Genomic DNA, 15,373 nt, shown 5'->3' with positions numbered 1-15,373 from the left:
ATTACATTTAAAATTGGCACCTGGTGCTTTATTTTTGTGTTGACATAAAGACATTCCGCCATACATAGAATCAGAGGGCTCCAGACCACCTGCCCAATGTGTCCTCCCTTCTCCCAACATGTCCATACGACACCTACGCCAGTGGTAGTACCAATAATTAAATAATCTATACATTTGATCTATATACATTTTTATTTTATTTTTTATTGTAGTCCTGAGTAACAGGTGAGGCACCCCTCCGAGTTCTGTATCAGATAATGAGTGGCATCTAGAAGGTCGGAGTCGTTGTATCCTGGGGGCCAACCAAGTGCTCCAGCGGCACATGAGGAGACAGCCGTCAGTGAGGCGTCGCTCCGCTGATTCCAACCGGCTGGGCGTCGGATCCTGTCAAACACAACCAACATGGCGGACTGGGGTGAGAAACTAACTTGTTTAAGGCATAGAGATCCACGTCTTATCTGGCAAATTAAGACCGCTCGACGACGTGTATGCCTTCATGTTTAAGTATAGGTGTGCGTTAGATGTATTTGAACTCGGATGATCCCATATATTAATACGAATACGGTCATCTTTTTCCACAGACGCCGACAACTTCGAGCCGGACGAGCCGATCAAAAAGGCGGCAGTGCAGGATAAATGGGAAGGCGAAGATGAAGACGACGATGTCAAGGTATCGCCATTGAGAGCACCGTGTGTAATATGAGGTGCATAATCGGTGTAGCCGTACGTTAATACCCCGATTAGGTGGTCCGGTTGGTGGTGTAATCGCTTACATTTTAACGCCATGCTCGCCTGTCAGATGGGACTACACACCGTGCTAAGCTAAAGCTAACCCGTCAGGTGGACCTGTGTTGGTTGTATGCTAAGCTAATGCTAACTCGTGGGGCTCCAACATATGTCCGGCTTTATCTCTGTATATGTTATGTTGAGGTCAAAACGTAGCGCTTGGTTGGTTCTATTATCCCTGTTATGTGCCCTCATCCGGCTAATAAAAGAAACGCTTTGTGTTCGTGAAAAGGGTGGTTGTTGATGTTTGACCAACATGAACTACTCGACCAGGCCATTTCATGTTGGATAGCTTGAGGGAGCCTCCATGAAACCACCCAGCAGTAACTTAATGCGATATTTCTGATGTCACTGTAAATAAGCAGTTGATGATGCTGGTCCCTTTTTGAATGTGTTGTGTTTAGCTGGGCATTTGTGTTGGAAACGTTAGCCGGCTAACCAACTTTAGCCACTTTGGGATGAAATCATGATCTGGTGATGACTCAACTCTTACTGGGCCTGGAACTTTCCAAGTCAATCCTATACACGGGCCTCATAACAACAGTACGCCACACGCCCATAATCGCTTGTTCACTACCTGAATATTCTTACATTTTCCTTTTTCTCGCAGTCCAGACAAGGACCTCACTTAAGTCCCCAATGGAAAGGGCTGGCGAAGGCTCCCTAAGCGTCCACTAGAGAGAGAGAGAGAGTGTGTGTGTGTGTGTGTGTGTGTGTGTGTGTGTGTGTGTGTGTGTGTGTGTGTGTGTGTGTGTGTGTGTGTGTGTGTGTGTGTGTGTGTGTGTGTGGCCTCATACAGGATGCTGTTTATTGCCAATTGAAATTCTGATGTTGGAGACGAATTGCTTCCATCAGATATATCCCCCTCCCTAATAAAGTTGACTTATCAGCAGTGGTGGGCTGTCAGGGCCAGCAGGGCCTTCTCTCCTGGCCCTGACAAAATCGAAATAATATATATATATTATATATTTTTAAAATTACATTAATGTGTCTGAACACATCTTAATTCCATACATTTTTTCAGTATGTTACAATATAATTCCAGAATATTTTTTTTTTTGTAAGGCTGAGCTCAGCTGAATAACGCATCACAGCTACATGGGCCAGCACTAGAAGTATTGCTAGCCTTCCTCTGAAGCTGGCACCTCCCATTGGATAATAAATTTGACTGACGTGTGTCATCAGCCAAGCAAATTTTGATATGTAGTGATAGAACGCCCCCAGGGCCCAGCAATATGCCGGCGCTGGCCCCCCCTTGATGTCATCAGCAAAGTTTGAAACGGTGGCGGGTAGTGAGAGAGTTGATATGAACTACTATGCCTTCACACCAGTGTGAGTGTTACTTTGTAGGCTGTGTAGGAGGAGCGATAATGTTGTTGTGGTACTGTGGTTTATAAAGCATTTGTAATGGTTGGAAACAAAAATATATTGGTGGAATTTGGGCAGTAGGCTAAACAGTAATGCTGTGTTTCAGTGTTGATGCCGCTTAATAAGCATATTAAATAAACCCGTTCTCACTCACACCCGTTCTTCTCTACTCCTGGGCTGGCGGCGGTGCACTTGTAACATTGTCGCCATACTTAATTGAATCTGTTGAAGTAGAAGGTGTGAGAGCATCCAGTGAACATTACAACAAGAACTGTGAAAACTTGTTTTTGTGTCATGTGTGTGATGTGCAATCTGGTTGCAGAGTGACATAATGAAAGATGTGATGGTGATGCTGCATTAGTCTAGCTGCGGTAATGCACAGTGGTGTGCACTGTTGTTGTTGAAGATCAACTGTCTTGTTGATGTTATGCATTAGTGCAGAGTGTGATGCACAGGCTGTGTTGGCTGTATCGGCACTTAATATGACATTTGTGGGTATGCCTGAGTGTTTTGGGGTTGGGGAGTTCGTTACTGAAGGCCCTGACTTAAACCCTACGGTACGCTATTGCTTATCAGCCAGGAAGTGCATGCAACTATACTGGAGGAGATAACTAGTATTAAACAGTGTCAACTGAAAGTCCACAAGATAAAATTATTATGATGAAGTGTATGTTGATCTTAAAGAGACTTAATGCTTAGTTATGGTTCCACGTTGATGCACTACAAGGGGATTTACGGACCCATTACGTCCTTGCGGACCATCCTTGCGTCAACCGCAAGGGCCTGACGTGCGCCTCCCAAAAAGTGTAAACTTGCGTCGAGGCGACACAGCAGTGAGGTCTGTGATTGGTCTGCTCACTATAACTCGACACAGAACCAAAACAGGTTCACAACTGCGTTGAAGCGACTGAGTGGTCATTGTGTTGTGTCAACTTGGAACCATAACTAAGCCTTTACGCTTAAAGTAGGAGTCATGAGTTTAGATGGGCCTACTCTACCCATCATATACTACTGGTTAAAGTTGTAAGACTGAATCTAGAGGTCCTTCTTTTTCAGGATAACTGGGATGATGATGATGAGGAAGAGAAAAAAGCGGAGATAAAGAAAGCAGGTAATACAAATAAAAAAATACCATCAATTAATGATTTAAAGATTATTTTCTACGTACAAGTATACTTTCTATAACTAGTCACTGTTGGATGCTGCTTACATAAAAATCTAATTTTACATGTTGAAAGTCATGCATCCATTAATTTATTATTTTATTGTCATTTTCAGAGACAAAGGTGTCGGAAAAGAAGAAGCTTAGCGAGAAAATAAAGGAGAAGGAAAACCGAGAGAAAAGGAAAAAACAGGAGGAGATCAAGCAGAAGGTAGGGTATTTTTCTGCGGTTTCCAGTTTTCTAAAGAGAAGGTTTTTTTTTTCAGGCGTTACACCAATACCACTTTTTCATGTCTGATACTAACTCCCATTTTAGACATCTGCATCTCAGCTGGTACCAAACCAATACTCTTTAGCATTCAAAGTTATTTTTTGATTTGACAATTAAAATATTGAACTATCAATATATTTTCCTTTCGGCTGAACAGCAATTTAAGAGAAGTTCTTTTTTTTCTATCCAGCAGTTAGGGTTAACTTTCTGTTTGTGTGACTGTGTTTAAAGCAAGAGGAGCTAACGCCAGAGGAGCAGCAACTGGAGAAGCTAAGGGTTCAGAAGCTACAAGAGGCCGCTGACCTGGAGCTAGCTAAAGATGCTTTTGGTATGTAAGGTCATCGCCTTTATTTGTTCATTTTTCATTTTTGTTCATTGTTCATTTTCTTCTTTCTGTCAACATGTTGAATGTTAATAAATTCCCTGAGATTAAAGGAAAAAGTATTATTTAATTATTAAAAGTATTAATAAAAATAAGCATACTGAACTTTTTAAATAAATATCAATACAATTATTTTGCAAACCTCTTTTGTTCCTGGTGTTGAACACGGCATATATATATATATATATATTTTGAGTCCTAAAATTTACTTTGTCTTCTGCAGGTATCAGCAATACGGCAATCAACGTGGCAGGTATCGATGCTATGTGCCCGTCTTCTAAAGAAGACTTCGTAGAGTTTGGGAAGTTGCTCAAAGAAAAAATATGCCAGTTTGAGAAGTCTGTGCATTATTCCAATTTTTTGGATTCCTTGTTTCGGGAACTCTGTATTTCATGTAAGTTTCACAGTCTTTACCACTATCAATTTATTTGTATATTATATCTAGTGATACTAGAAACCTACTTTCACTATAGACTAAATGTTGTTGTTTCCCCCCTGCAAGATTTGTATTAAGCAATCCTTTCTGTCTTACAGTGGAAATAGAGGACTTAAAGAAAATCAGTAATGCCCTTACAGTCCTACTTAGTGAAAAGCAGAAACAAGAAAAAGTGAGTTACCATTTTTCATTTATTTTCATTCTGGGGAAATACCATTTTTGTGAGTTTGATTTCATCCAGCAGATGGTGCTGTAAGTCTACAGCACCATTTAATGAGCATATGGGGTTTGACTAATGATTTGGCATATTACAAAAGCAGTGTCAAAGTGATAAATATGGTATCTTCCCCCTGAGAGGGGAGGTCTACAGCTCATCCAGTTATCAACGGGTAGTAGCCAATAAAATGCAGAGTAGGGCGGATCATGACTCAACTGCTGCTCAACCTTAGAAGTAATTATGCGGGTGATAAGGTTAGCCTGTCAACTTAAAGAGCCAGTGAACCCACTGTTTTTGGCTGGGATTCAAACACCCTTTCTCTAAATTTGCAGTCGCAGTGATAAAAAGGCATAGATAACTATGATGACGATCATATAACACAATTTACCATAAATTCATACAATTTTTAAATTTCTAATGAATGCAACTTATTTGGTATAGTTAGCCCTGCTTCATATAGTAGGTCCGAAGATCACTGACAGGCTTTTATGGGTCACTTACACAATTTTGTTTAGTAAAATGTAGCATGAATCAGGAATTGGTCACCAGTTTGCAACCGACCGACCGGGCCTGCTGTTGTTGTGGGGAACGGTTTGAATGGTTTGAATCTGTGGTGCGCTCTAAATGGCGTGTGCCGCTCTGCGTTCACAGCAAAACAAAGCCAAGAAGAAAAAGAAGGGCGGGCAGCCCGGCGGTGGGCTGAAGGGCAAGATGCGCGACGATCTGGACTATACAGCGTTTGACGGTGGTTACGCCCAGGACTACGAGGACTTCATGTGACACTGGCTCCCTCACCAGCGCACCACCGACCCCCTGCCCTCCCCGCCCCGCATCAACCATCCCAAACACAGCTGTATCTGCTCATGCTGCCCCAGTGCCATCCTGGAAGTCCTGAACAAGATGACCGCCCTACCCCCCGGCCCCCAACCCCCCCAAACCTGCCCCTTCATTTTGCTTCAATGACCAGAGGGACTTCACCGGGGAGCGTCTACCGTCGCACACAACCGTTGTATCTGATATGGGCGTATGGATTTGCCTTTTGTGTGGCCTCAAACTCCAAGAGACGCTCTCGCTCGTCAATTAGTATCCGCTGGGTGACCCAGATGCAAGGGAAAGTACATTTGAACTGCTGGGCTCTGTTAACTCCAGGGCTTAATTTTTTTGCTAAGATTTGAGAGGTGTGGCTCATTTCAAAGTGGCAGATAAAGTATTGCAGTTCTAAATAAGGACATAGAAACACATGTGGTTATATGCAAACGTCTTTACCCAGAATGTCTGTATATACTAAAGGTCTCTTCTTAATTTGCCTCACAGGAAACTATATAGTATCTATGACTCTGGTCGCCAAATACAGGAGTTATTTGGTAATGATTAATTGTAGTCCTCAAGGAGTTGCTGTGTTCATGCATTCAGACTGGTGTGCTACATGTGATCAGTCCTAACACCCATTGTATTTGAAGCAAATATGGATGGCCTAGGGTAATAAACATCCTCTCTGCCATTCTCTGGAATTTTTCCTTTATGAATTGAAAAGCAAAAGAAAGGGTGCATTATAGGTATTTTTTTTGTGCATGACAAAAGTATGACTTACTAATTTGATTTCTACTAATGCAGAGTTTGGATACGTCAAGTGGTTTGACTTGCCCTCCGCTGGTCTCCTGATCATTGCTTCTGCAGGCTTGTATCAAGTGTGTTGAGGAGCGAGGCCTGGCTAACTTCTCTCTACAACCTGGTCCCAGGGCCTCGACTTTCTACTGACTGACCAGTCTCCACGACAAGTCCCATCATAGCAGCACTCTTTTATATGCATTTAATTTAATAAATCACTGGTAGAAAACAAACCTCAGTTTTTGCAGTTTCTGTTTTGAGAGAACTGTCTAGTGTGGATCTAGATGACGGGTTCCCGACCTTGTTAATGCTGTGACCCTTACCTGTGGAAGTACTTTTGGATCAGGACCCTTCAAATATTTTGTTCAGTAAAATTAATTAATTTGCATTACAATGTGGAAAAAAAATAACAAGTGACTCATAAAAAGCTTATCAACATTTCTGTGTATTATTCATCACTATATATTCTTGTTTTCAGTCTTGATACATACAAATTATCAAATTAAACATGCATGTTTCTGAAAAAATATATATTGTCAACATCCTGACAATCGTTATGTAGCTGTTTAATACGAGTTGAGAGGTGAAACAGTGGTTAACAATTCAAATTGTATCCAACTGAATTGTTCACATGGAAATTACAATAAATATTATATTTACAATTTCAAGTAAATATTTAACATGGTAAAAGGTTAACATTTATCGGGAAATCTATTTTCTTTAAACATTCCCCCACCAAAAAAACAACCTGAAACATGTTTGAATTTAAACCAAAGATGACCTTAATAAAAGTGAATTGAAATAATATCAAAAAAATGCTTCACAATCAACACTGATCACTAATGACTTAATAAGAGACCTAAGCTATGGTTTCTCTTCTAGATTGTGTGCGTCTTCCGGCTGGATCCCTAGTGTTGCGTTTTCGGTTGCCACGCGGTGCATTGGCCCCGCCCTCTCTCTGCCGGCGGCGACTCGGCCGGCTGTCTCCTCGCCCACCCGCGCTTGCCCCTGATTGGCCAGATGAACTCTGGGAGTTCTGGAACACGCTCGGTTGTGTCGCATCGTGGTCTCCGCAGGTGAACGTGAGTGCTACCCCCTCGTTGCTCTTCATGACGCGGGACGTGCCGTCAGAGGTCCCGTCGAAGCAGCGGCCCAGGGCGATCTCTTTGGCGGTGCGCGGGTCTTGGTCCGTCACGGTGTAAATGCCATAGTTGTGGCCGAGTGGATCCAGGGGGGCCAGCATTGTGAACTCATTGGTGTCATTGTTGACTGCCAGGGGCAGATGGTTCACCAGGTACTCCTGGAGAATGGTGTTGACGTTCTCTCGTTTACAGCTGCCCTGGGGAATCACCCTGACCAGTGTGCGGTCCACACGCTCCTGATCGTACAGCATGCCACTGCATTTGAACTCCAGACACACAGCAGACACGTTGTTCAGGTCCATGTCACGGATGCTGCGGGTGTCCCTGAGACCGTACAGCTGGCCCCCTGTCCTGGGATGGGTGCCGCCCATGTTGCGCGAGCGTACATTGAGCTCGTGGGGACTGCTGAGTTTAACCTTGATGTAGCAGGCTCTGTACTCCATGGGCTTGGGCCACCAGCTCAGGTAATCCTCCGTCCAACTCATTGGGTCGTCCTCGTTGAAGGGCACCGTGTTGTAATCGTAGCGGTCCCCTTCCACTCTGGAGAAACGGAAGTGGGGTGCGCTGAAGGGCGCTTCCTCACAATCCTTCAAACGCTCAAACGGGTAGATTGGTCCGTTGGACTCCTCTGGGGTGTTGGAGTTTGGTTTTGCCACATTAATGCTGAATGCTGTCTTCTTCAACCTGGTGTCCTCATGGTCCGTTCGGCGGTAGTTCAGTTTTCCCAGGAAGGGTTGGGGGACACCGATGAGGTTGGGATTTAATTTTGGTGAGGAGTTCACAGCCTCCAGCTCCTCCCCTCCCAGGTTGGCCATGACGTAGGCAGAATATGCGTCAGCCCTCTGATCGTCACAGAAAGCTGGAAGGCACGCACCGTTGGAACCCGTGATGGCGCTGTCAAACCGGCCCCAGGCGCGGGGGTTGGTGGAGAATCCAGGGGTGGGCTCCATGTTGATCAGACTGATAACGACCCCCTCCACCTGTTCACTGGGCATAAAGCGCTCGCTGCGGAAGCTCCTGACCTTTACGTAGCACCTGCGGTTCTCGGGCACATCCAGGTTGAACAGACGTCTTTCCCTGATCTCCATGTTGCCAATCAAGAAGGTTCTCTCCTCTCTCTTCCCTCTTCTTTTCTTCTCCATCTGCAGATGGCCCTCCTCCTCCCACAAAGCTGTCTCAGGATTCAGCGACCAGAGCTTCATGGTGTTGAGATGCTCGGGCATCTTCACCTGAGTGGAGTCCAGGAACACCTTGACCTCACCTGCGTTCAGAGTGTCCCCTCCCTGCTCGCTACTGAAGTCGACGGAGAACATCCCATACGTTCTCAGTGGAAGGGTGTCGCCAGCTTCTCCCACAAAGTTGAGGTCGCTCTGTGCTGCTGCCGCTGTGGAAACATCTCTAGGGTCGAGAAAGGTTACACTAGCCTTGACGTTTCCCACAAACACCTCTCCATTCTGCTTGTAGAATGAGTGAGGAGGGATCTCAAGCTGGACCATCGGATCCTGGCCCTCTGCTTCTCCAAGCTCTAGAGTGTTGGTCTCTGTGGAGCTGATGATGACAGGCTCCTTCTTCCTGAGCAGTTTGATTTCGTGGTAGATGGCACCGCCCCTGGTGTTAAACGGCAGCACCTTCGTGGTGTTGACAAACTTCTGCATGTTGTCCACAAAGGTCAGGACCAGCCTGGCTGTATCGAGGGGCACCTGGACAGAAAAGGTGCCTTTGTACCCCGTGCGACTAACTCGCTCTCCATTCATGAAGATATGGCCAAACCTCATCGGCTCCCCGGTATCTGCCGCGACGGCTCGTCCATGAACGACAGCCTTGGTCTCCACACACTTCTGGCAGCCGCACGCCGTCACCACCATCGTAGGGAGTTGGTAGCCCTGGCACGATATATCTCGCTTGGCCATCTTCGCCACGCCACAGCAGAATGCAACGTTGTCTTTACAGCGGCTGGCGTTGTCCAGCTGGCCGGCACAGGTGGCAGTGGGACATTTGCCCACGTCGTAGTAGAGGGAATCGCTGGAGTTCTGGGGGCAGTCGTGGGGCAGGCGAATGAGGTGCGGCTCAGGTGTGGGGTTACAGGACGGCTGATTTTTAGCTGCAGGACAGAGGCAGATTTAAAAAAAAAAAGAATGAGGACGAGATTCTTCACAAATGAGGACAATGGTCTCTAAGTGTTTTCCATCAACCCTATTCTATGTCTTTCAAACCCTAAGGCTTGGCCTATTGCTTTGGGAACTGTGGATGATGAACTGTATTTCATTCATGTGTCATTTAAAGCATTCGCACTGTTCCATGATTATTATTTTTTGGGTATAGTTTTTAGTTCCACAGTGTGGATGGCTTTGCTGGCCTCCTTAGAGTAGTCTGAGTTGGGTTGTCCTGTACCTAGTACGGTGAGGAGGGCTGGTTTGGTCTTTATGGTGCCGGCTGGGCTGCTGGCTCTGCAGTAGTATTCTCCAGACTGTGGGAGACGCAGGTCTTTCAGGACCAACGTGCTGTCGGACCGGTGCTCGAGGAGAGTATCGTTGTGGAACCTGGTGGATCCCAAGGAAAGAAGTGAAAAGTTGCAACCCAAATTTTCAAACTTACTCTATACCAAACGATTAGACAAAAACAGCTAAAACAACTAAATGCACAATAAATGTGTATTTATTATTTACTCTAAAGGTTTTAACCAAAGTGTGTTTCTCATATTAAAGCGGTGGTAGTACTTCTTAATATATATTCAAATCAGTCTTAAGTTGACTATATTTTGGGGATTGCTTACCACTGGAACTGCTCTGGCTTTGGAGTTCCGGACACTTGGCAGCAAAACACAGCAGAGTGACCCTCTCGCCTGGCTTTGCTCTCAGGGTTCGTCAGCACACGAAGCTTCTCTTTGAGAAAAAAAGACAATATACCTCATCACCGTGGATGTACGAGCAAGTGATTGATATGGGACAGGACTCGTGGTGAACAGATCAAGTTATGGACTTCACTAGCTGTGATGAACGCCTCAAACAATTCAGATAAAGTATATTGATTGACTAGCTTTTCTATTTAAAAGACCAGGATCAGGGTAGTCTAGGGGTAAGGTCCGGTGTCATTTTTACAGCAATTTGTAAATGGATCTGTTAGTTTAAATAAAAACTTGTACGTTTGATGACCAGACAAATAAATAGTGGATGCTGTGTTGACACTCAAAGCTCCTGCTCCAGTTACCTGTCCTCTCCAGCCGGACGCTGAGCACTGTGGTGGGCTCACTGCTGAGCGGCACCAACACGTCCAGCGGGGAGTGGTTCTGGGCGCTGACCGTCAGCGTACTGTTCCCATCGGGACAGACACCGGGGATCCGGAAGTGTCCGTTGTGGTCGGTGAGCACTAGGAGTTTTCCCGAGCGTACGATGGTGGCGCCTTCCGCGATGAGTCCTCCCGCCCCGCGGACTGAGCCCAGCAGGATGTGCCCCTCGCACGTGCACGCATCGCACTCAGCGTTCACCTTTCCCATCATGCAATGCAGATGGCAGTCTACAGAGTAGTATATAATATAAAGTCAATAACAAACAGCCAACGATATAATGGACGAGGATACCTGTAGGAAACCCAGCTTACCCGCCCTGGGGCATTCAGGGCCGTCGCAGGACCTTCCCTCCACTTTGGAGCCGCTGCACGACAGAGTCTGGGACTGGCAGCTCCGAGAGCGCACCTGTACCCCAACCCTGCCGCACATGGCCGGGCACCCGTTCCAGACAGACCAGGGACCCCAGACTCCCTGTAGGATTTCACTATAATCTAGATAGATACAAGCATGGGTATTAATATATGTTTGGAATAGCGGTTTTGCATTACATCACAATTATTGTATAACGACTACTATTGACTTTGTTTGTTTTTCTGGGAGTGGAACCCCCTTACCCGCTACAACATCCTGCCCTAAATGAACTCATCCGGGCCGCGTGGACCACTGGTCACACCCACCTTTGGGGCAGAGAAAGCGGACAGAGTAGTTGGAGCAGTTTCTCCCCGGGCCCTGCTCTTCGTTGAGGCACCAGAACCCCACAGTGGGGTCGGCGTGGACCTTCTCCCCCGTGTCGCGGGCCGGGACCCAGTCTGTGGTCCGGGCCTCCAGGGCCCGGGGGACGGGACACACCCTGGAGCGGTAGTAGAAGCGGATGGCCTCCAGCTGCTCGTAGTCCCCACGGCCCCCGGGATGGTCCACGTTGAACCAGGTGGTCCACTCGTGGTTGGCTGAAGGTACGAGGATGAGACCGTGAGATTGAGTTTAGCAGCTGTTTGGGTCTACACGGGGCCGTTTAGGAACTGGACTGCACCAATCTGATTCTACATGCACTTTTTCTGTTTTAATTTCAGATAAGAAATGCGATCATACCTTCTGAATGGTCATTCCTTCGTGATCCTAAACACAATACACACACAGACACATAAAATCGGTATCATTAAGAGTACTCCACTATATCGTTTTTGTGTGTTTAACTAACATACTTTTATTGTTGGTTCTATGAAGCAACAATACATCAGTGATTGAATTTGTCCTGGGAAAATGGAGAAAATACTAATAGACTATAGACTATATTTGAACCTAAAGCTATGTGTATTTAAGACAGTCAAGGTAACATTAGGCCTAAATGAGGACTCAAACACAGCTTGGCATGGCAGCAATATTTTCTTTCCCAACATGTTATTATTGAATTATACCAGAGCATTGTTGCTTTTCCTTCAGGATTACAAAGTTCAGTTCAATCTGAGTTTGTGAATATGTGTGTCTGTACTGTTTGTATTACTGTGTTTGTGTGTCTGTACATTTTGTATCTGTGTGTCTATGTATGCGTTTTCTGTAGGTGTGTGTGTGTGTACTGTGTGTTTGTGCAAAATGCATGCGACAAAGAGAAACTCGAGAGCCAAACCTCGAGAGGTGGTCGCCATGGCGCCAAGGACAAGAAGGAGGGGCCACACGGACATTCTGACACTTTGTAGCTCGGAGCGACCTCTGACCTTTCACCTCTGGGTAGAACCGTGTCACACCAGGGACTCTAAAGATAGTGTTGTCTGCCACTCTGTTCATGAAAGATGAAAGCAGAGATCACATACTGACAACAAACCCAGATCCACAACAGCAATGCACAAATATGATGCTATCATACTGCCAGAACAAAAGGGACGACATTAGTTATAGTCTCTGTGGAAAATGCAACATTTTGAGATAGTTTCAGCATTAAAAGGAGTTTTGATAACATGTCTAGCAATGAATGTGCAATTTATTTTCATAATCTTCAGTCAGTGAATGTATTTGATGTTTAGTTTGTTAGTCAATGCAACGGTTTCTATTTTTGCCATGGTGATTCTTATGGACGATGCTAGCCCTGAAACCAATCAGCTTCAACGTTGTTTGAATCAATGTATTTGCTTCGTTGGGTAGTCTTCTGAGCTGTTGTGTTAAGTGTTATTTCATGTAACGTAAAGACATTTATTCTTCTGTGGGACGGATTATAACAAAGTGTTTTTGTGTTTTTGTATATGAATCACCATGGCAACGATAAAAAAAATCTGCAATAACTAACAAACTAAAAACTTCATATACATTCGCTGACTGAAGATAACGAAAATGAAATGTGCATTTATTGCTAGAATTGTTATCAAAGCACATTTGATTGCAGGCACTGTTACAATTTTGCATTTTCAACTGAGAATAAACCTAATGTCATCCATTTTGTTTTGGCAGACAACTTTGAACTATGTGACATCTTGATGTTTCTTTGGCCAGTTGATAGGCGGCGCTAGACCAGCAAACTGTAATTTGGGGCATTTTGGGTCATATTGACAAAAGACCCATTATTTTGTTTAGGTTGGAGGTCATTCTGATAAAAGTACAAATATAAAAGGCTCATGAACTGTTATACCACATAGTTGTACCTAAAATCTTCAAGTGTAGTATAGGATAATTAGTCCTACAGTTTTCTGTACCAGGCTGACTAACGATAACAAGACAGTTTTGAGCACAATCGTCTTACTGGATGAACTTAGAGGAAATTGAGTGATAATCCCTCACATTTTCCCCATAAATTCGATAGAGCAGCAGAACCACGTTGAGCTGCAGACTGTTATGGACACGCACAGAACTCAGGTTACACATCTGGATAAGCAATCAGGCCAGCACCAGGGGAGCACTAAAGTCTTTCTGCATCCCCAAGACAAGAAACACCAGCTTGTCTAATGTCAACACAAGCAAAGTAGAGCTGCAGCGTGAACAATCACAGCTTCATAGGACACCAGAATCAGGCGATCTATATAACACTCTGCACATGTTTAGTTTGTATCTTCAAAGTATATATCTTCAAAAATATATATTTTTTAATTGCTCATTAAAATACTTTGTATGAATTCTTTAAATAGTTTGAAATGATTTTATTGTTCCTCTAAATGTCACTGAGTCCTTGGATGTGATGAGAATAAGATCATGTGGGATGAGGTCTATCACTCAAAACATCTTGTCCTAAAGCACATTTCCTGTGACATTGGCAACAGACGCCTGGTTTTACAACCCAATAACAGTTTTTTAACGACAACGACACACTTCTCAATCACTATGAATAGGATATACATGGACAGAAATAATGTCAGGATCTGAGCTCTCTTACCTCTCTCTGGTGTGGTGAGTTGTGCGGTTTGGGATCCTGAGAGCTCTTTCCCTCTCTCTCTGAATTGCTCTTTCTCAATTCTTGCGTGACAGACCCCACCCTCTCCTCCTTCCTATACTAAACTCCGACAGCCCCCTACGCTCGCACTCTTATACTAACCCCCCCACTCATTCCTCAAACCCCAGCATGTTTGGTATCAACCCACCACCTTTTTCTGTTCCCTCTCACCCCCTATCTCACCCCCCCCTCCCAACTGAGAAAAGAACACAGATGCATGACAAGTTTCAAAAGCAGACCCTTTTATTTTATACATTTTAACATTAGGAATTGTATCTAGGGCTGTGGATTGGCAGGAATGATCAATCCACAGTCCATAATCCATAATACAGGGGGGTCGCAATTCAATATATAGAGATATATGCAATAGTGCCTTGAGCTTTTCAATGTTACCTTTACGAGTTGAAATGTATGTAAAAAAATACTGAATTAGTTGAGATAATATATACAGGAACAATTACAAAACAGAATGTCAATTGCAACACAATCTTGTGGGTCATCAATTAAACAGCAATACGGGTTCTTTGAGGATGAATACTGTGTAGGAAAACAGAATCAAAGCTGTCAGGTCTGTCAATGTTTTTAGTAACCCTAATTTGATGTGTCCTATAGGTTTTTGTTCCACCTCAAGCATGTGCTTAAATCGGTTGCTTGTGAGTAAACACTTGAAAGGCTGAGGTATCAACTACACTCACCTGTTGTTTAAGCCAATCAGAGCCTTCTTAAGGGTCAACTCAGGAGAGCAGGCCACGATCAACCTTACCTTAAAGGAAGGAACATTGAGAAGGAACACACCTTCTAGTGATAGATAGGAGGATTAATGGTGTTTTATTGAAATGATACTAATATATTATTGATACTATAAAAAACAGATGTATAAGATGTATAACATACATATTAAGATATTAAGATAAACGTCATCCATAAATGTTATCCGAAGTTGAATCTGTTTGTATGTAATCCTTAAATGTTATTCTCTGATGTAATCCGTATTGTAATCGATAATTGTAATCCAAACTGTAATACATAAATGTAATACGCAAATGTTATAGATGACATATGGTCATATGTCATATGGTAAAAAAAAACAAGTTGGTTCATCAATTTGGGACCATATTTTTGTAGTAAATAATTATTGCTACTTGTTAAGCAATGCTACTGTGGAAAACACATTTTTCCGAACAGTTTCACCAAATGTACAGAATGAAATACATTTAAATGATGGTGGTTAAGTGGTGGACTCTTACAATATAATCTAAATATAGATCAAGGCTATAAAATGCTGTTCAATGTTCTATAGAGA

At 44.0% G+C, this 15,373-nt stretch overlaps 2 protein-coding genes across 2 annotated transcripts; one reads left to right on the top strand and one right to left on the bottom strand.

Annotated features, from left to right (window-relative positions):
• The first annotated feature begins 337 nt into the window (after window positions 1-337).
• Window positions 338-6,576, top strand: eif3jb (eukaryotic translation initiation factor 3, subunit Jb). Its single transcript, XM_084476245.1, has 8 exons — window positions 338-415; window positions 582-670; window positions 3,211-3,265; window positions 3,433-3,527; window positions 3,819-3,915; window positions 4,193-4,363; window positions 4,504-4,577; window positions 5,274-6,576. Exons 1-8 carry the CDS (start codon window positions 403-405, stop codon window positions 5,400-5,402), a joined length of 723 nt encoding a protein of 240 aa, XP_084332371.1. The 5' UTR covers window positions 338-402; the 3' UTR covers window positions 5,403-6,576.
• Window positions 6,577-6,799: 223 nt separating this feature from the next.
• On the bottom strand, window positions 6,800-14,119 carry cilp (cartilage intermediate layer protein, nucleotide pyrophosphohydrolase). Its single transcript, XM_084476244.1, has 9 exons — window positions 14,014-14,119; window positions 12,283-12,432; window positions 11,748-11,774; window positions 11,336-11,605; window positions 10,970-11,149; window positions 10,580-10,885; window positions 10,146-10,254; window positions 9,764-9,912; window positions 6,800-9,473 (listed from the first exon to the last, which is right to left on the bottom strand). Exons 2-9 carry the CDS (start codon window positions 12,335-12,337, stop codon window positions 7,090-7,092), a joined length of 3,480 nt encoding a protein of 1,159 aa, XP_084332370.1. The 5' UTR covers window positions 12,338-12,432; window positions 14,014-14,119; the 3' UTR covers window positions 6,800-7,089.
• Window positions 14,120-15,373: the final 1,254 nt, after the last annotated feature.

Source organism: Micromesistius poutassou (genome assembly GCF_964030765.1).
Source record: "Micromesistius poutassou genome assembly, chromosome: 12".
NCBI lineage: Eukaryota > Metazoa > Chordata > Actinopteri > Gadiformes > Gadidae > Micromesistius > Micromesistius poutassou.
The sequence above is the reverse complement of the archived record's forward strand: the minus strand, read 5'-3'. Positions and strand labels throughout refer to the sequence as shown.

Excerpts from the sequence above, each read along its gene's own strand:
- eif3jb (XM_084476245.1), top strand. Across the intron at positions 3,266-3,432 it reads AGCGGAGATAAAGAAAGCAG|AGACAAAGGTGTCGGAAAAG; the intron begins GTAATACAAATA and ends TGTCATTTTCAG. Across the intron at positions 4,364-4,503 it reads TCGGGAACTCTGTATTTCAT|TGGAAATAGAGGACTTAAAG; the intron begins GTAAGTTTCACA and ends TCTGTCTTACAG.
- cilp (XM_084476244.1), bottom strand. The coding sequence starts at position 12,337 with ATGTCCGTGTGGCCCCTCCTTCTTGTCCTTGGCGCCATGGCGACCACC. Across the intron at positions 9,913-10,145 it reads AAGCCAGAGCAGTTCCAGTG|GTTCCACAACGATACTCTCC; the intron begins GTAAGCAATCCC and ends GGGATCCACCAG. Across the intron at positions 9,474-9,763 it reads AGCCCTCCTCACCGTACTAG|CTAAAAATCAGCCGTCCTGT; the intron begins GTACAGGACAAC and ends TCTGTCCTGCAG.